The 1,758-nt window shown below is 44.9% G+C and overlaps 1 protein-coding gene across 1 annotated transcript in view; it reads right to left on the minus strand.

Annotated features, from left to right (window-relative positions):
- Window positions 1–1,563: 1,563 nt before the first annotated feature.
- TMT1A (thiol methyltransferase 1A) overlaps window positions 1,564–1,758 on the minus strand; it is a 10,471-nt gene continuing 10,276 nt past the window's right edge. The window contains exon 3 of the mRNA XM_087954194.1: window positions 1,564–1,625. Within this exon, the coding sequence (XP_087810320.1) occupies window positions 1,564–1,625 (62 nt within the window). The remainder of the gene's footprint in view (window positions 1,626–1,758) is intronic.

Below are 1,758 nucleotides of genomic sequence, written 5' to 3' on the forward strand. Positions count from 1 at the left end.
CTCATTATTTCTGAAAAAAATATTATTTAACTATAGTTTGTAATTTTAAGTTGCTCATCGATATATTAAAGCATGTATTTTCATTTGTAATAATCTCCATGAATGCTTTTTATTGTTGAAGCCTCTGTGTTTCTTTCTGCCCCATATTATATCAAACAAAATCAAAGTGGGGTTATTTTGAGTTTGTTTCTCTACTTCCCTCCAAATGAGTGAGTTGCTGCGTTCTTCTCCCTTAACAGTTCACTGCTCTCTTCCCAAGGCCAGATCTACCCTTCAGGAAAAACATCTGGAGGAAAACAATAGCAAGCCACTTCTGTACTGTTGTCAAGAGAGTTGTGGTGATAGCTAGTAACTGATCTTGGTGTAAAAGTACCTTTACGTTGTTCTTTTCTCTCTCAAGCATAGTCTTCAGTTAAGTAATATGCACATTTATTCAGAATGTTTAATGGGTGTATTCAGTTGTCCAGAAGAGGGAATGAGAATGTGATGTCATGGTTAAGGTATCAGACTGGCACCTGGAGACCCAGGTTCCAGTTCACTCTGAGCCATAGTAGCTCAGTGGGTGAGTTTGAAGCCATCACTTACCCTCAGCCAAACCAAAGGTTGCTGTGCAGGGTTGTGATGAGGAAAATGGGAGGAGGGAGCACTACCACATTGCATCAAGTTCCTGAATTAAAGACCAAATATAAGTCTAAGCTATAAATACATTTATTTGTTTACCCTTCTTATATATGCATTAAGGTATCTGTCACGCTTCCTTTTCCTTCATAATATAGAAATCCGTCTTACATGAAGCAGACCCCTAGTCTGACAGAGGAGTTCTCTGCACTTGATTGTCTAACACAAGAGTTGTCTGCTAACGGGCTTCAGTCGGGCCATAAATGAGGCAAAAATTAAACGTCTATCATGGATCCCTATAACTCGGTCTCCTTCCTCATGTTTCTTTGTCCATTCCATTCCATAAGTCTTATTTCACCAATTTCATGCCTATTAAAAATATACAAGAAGATAAACGGCGTATATAAATCGATTACTTCACGCGGATTAGAATCGCATCCCGACAATTGATAAATAACCGCAGGGAAGAGGATTAAAACCTCCCTTTCTCCTCCTCTAGTCCCAAAACCGGACATTTCGCGCGTCGGCCAAGCCCGTCGGAGGCTCCAACAAGCTGTTACGGGAGGGCGCGCGAACCACTTCCCTAAGCCTGGTTCAACCGCCTCGCCGGCTCCTTGCAACCTCCGCTGCGGACGGTGAGCGGGAAAAGAGACCGCCATTTTCTTCCTTGGGAGGATGATTAAGCGGAGTTCTCTCCTCGCTGTCGTTTCCCCCTTTTCCCTGGCGCTGTTGTGCGTGACCTCTTCCCTTGCGAAGGATGGAAGCGGTGAGGCGACCTTCTCCCGCCTTCGGTAGAGGGTTGGGTTGGCGCTTAGCTTAGGCAGGTTCGGCTTGTACTTCGGGGCGAGGCCAGCGAACGAACTTGGGTACGACGCTCGCAGGCCCTCCCAGGAGCCTTGGGAAGGTGTATAGGCGCCAAGCGCTCGCTGTCCGCTCCCGACTCATTTACTTTGCGGCATCTCTGACTCGCAAATTCAAGTACCCGACTGATTCATTTGAAGTATTAGCTGGAAAAAAAACCCACAATCGTACAGGACTTTCAGTTGGGTCGTCCAAAAGGCCATAAGGCATTTGATGCAAAAGTTTTTCTCCTTAGAAAGTAGTGGTTCCAAATATAGAGAAACGGACATCCGTGAGAAT

The sequence above is a fragment of the Notechis scutatus genome, chromosome 2 (genome assembly GCF_049901735.1).
Source record: "Notechis scutatus isolate UNSWTSFEM ecotype Mainland chromosome 2, rNotScu1.2, whole genome shotgun sequence".
NCBI classification, from domain to species: domain Eukaryota; kingdom Metazoa; phylum Chordata; class Lepidosauria; order Squamata; family Elapidae; genus Notechis; species Notechis scutatus.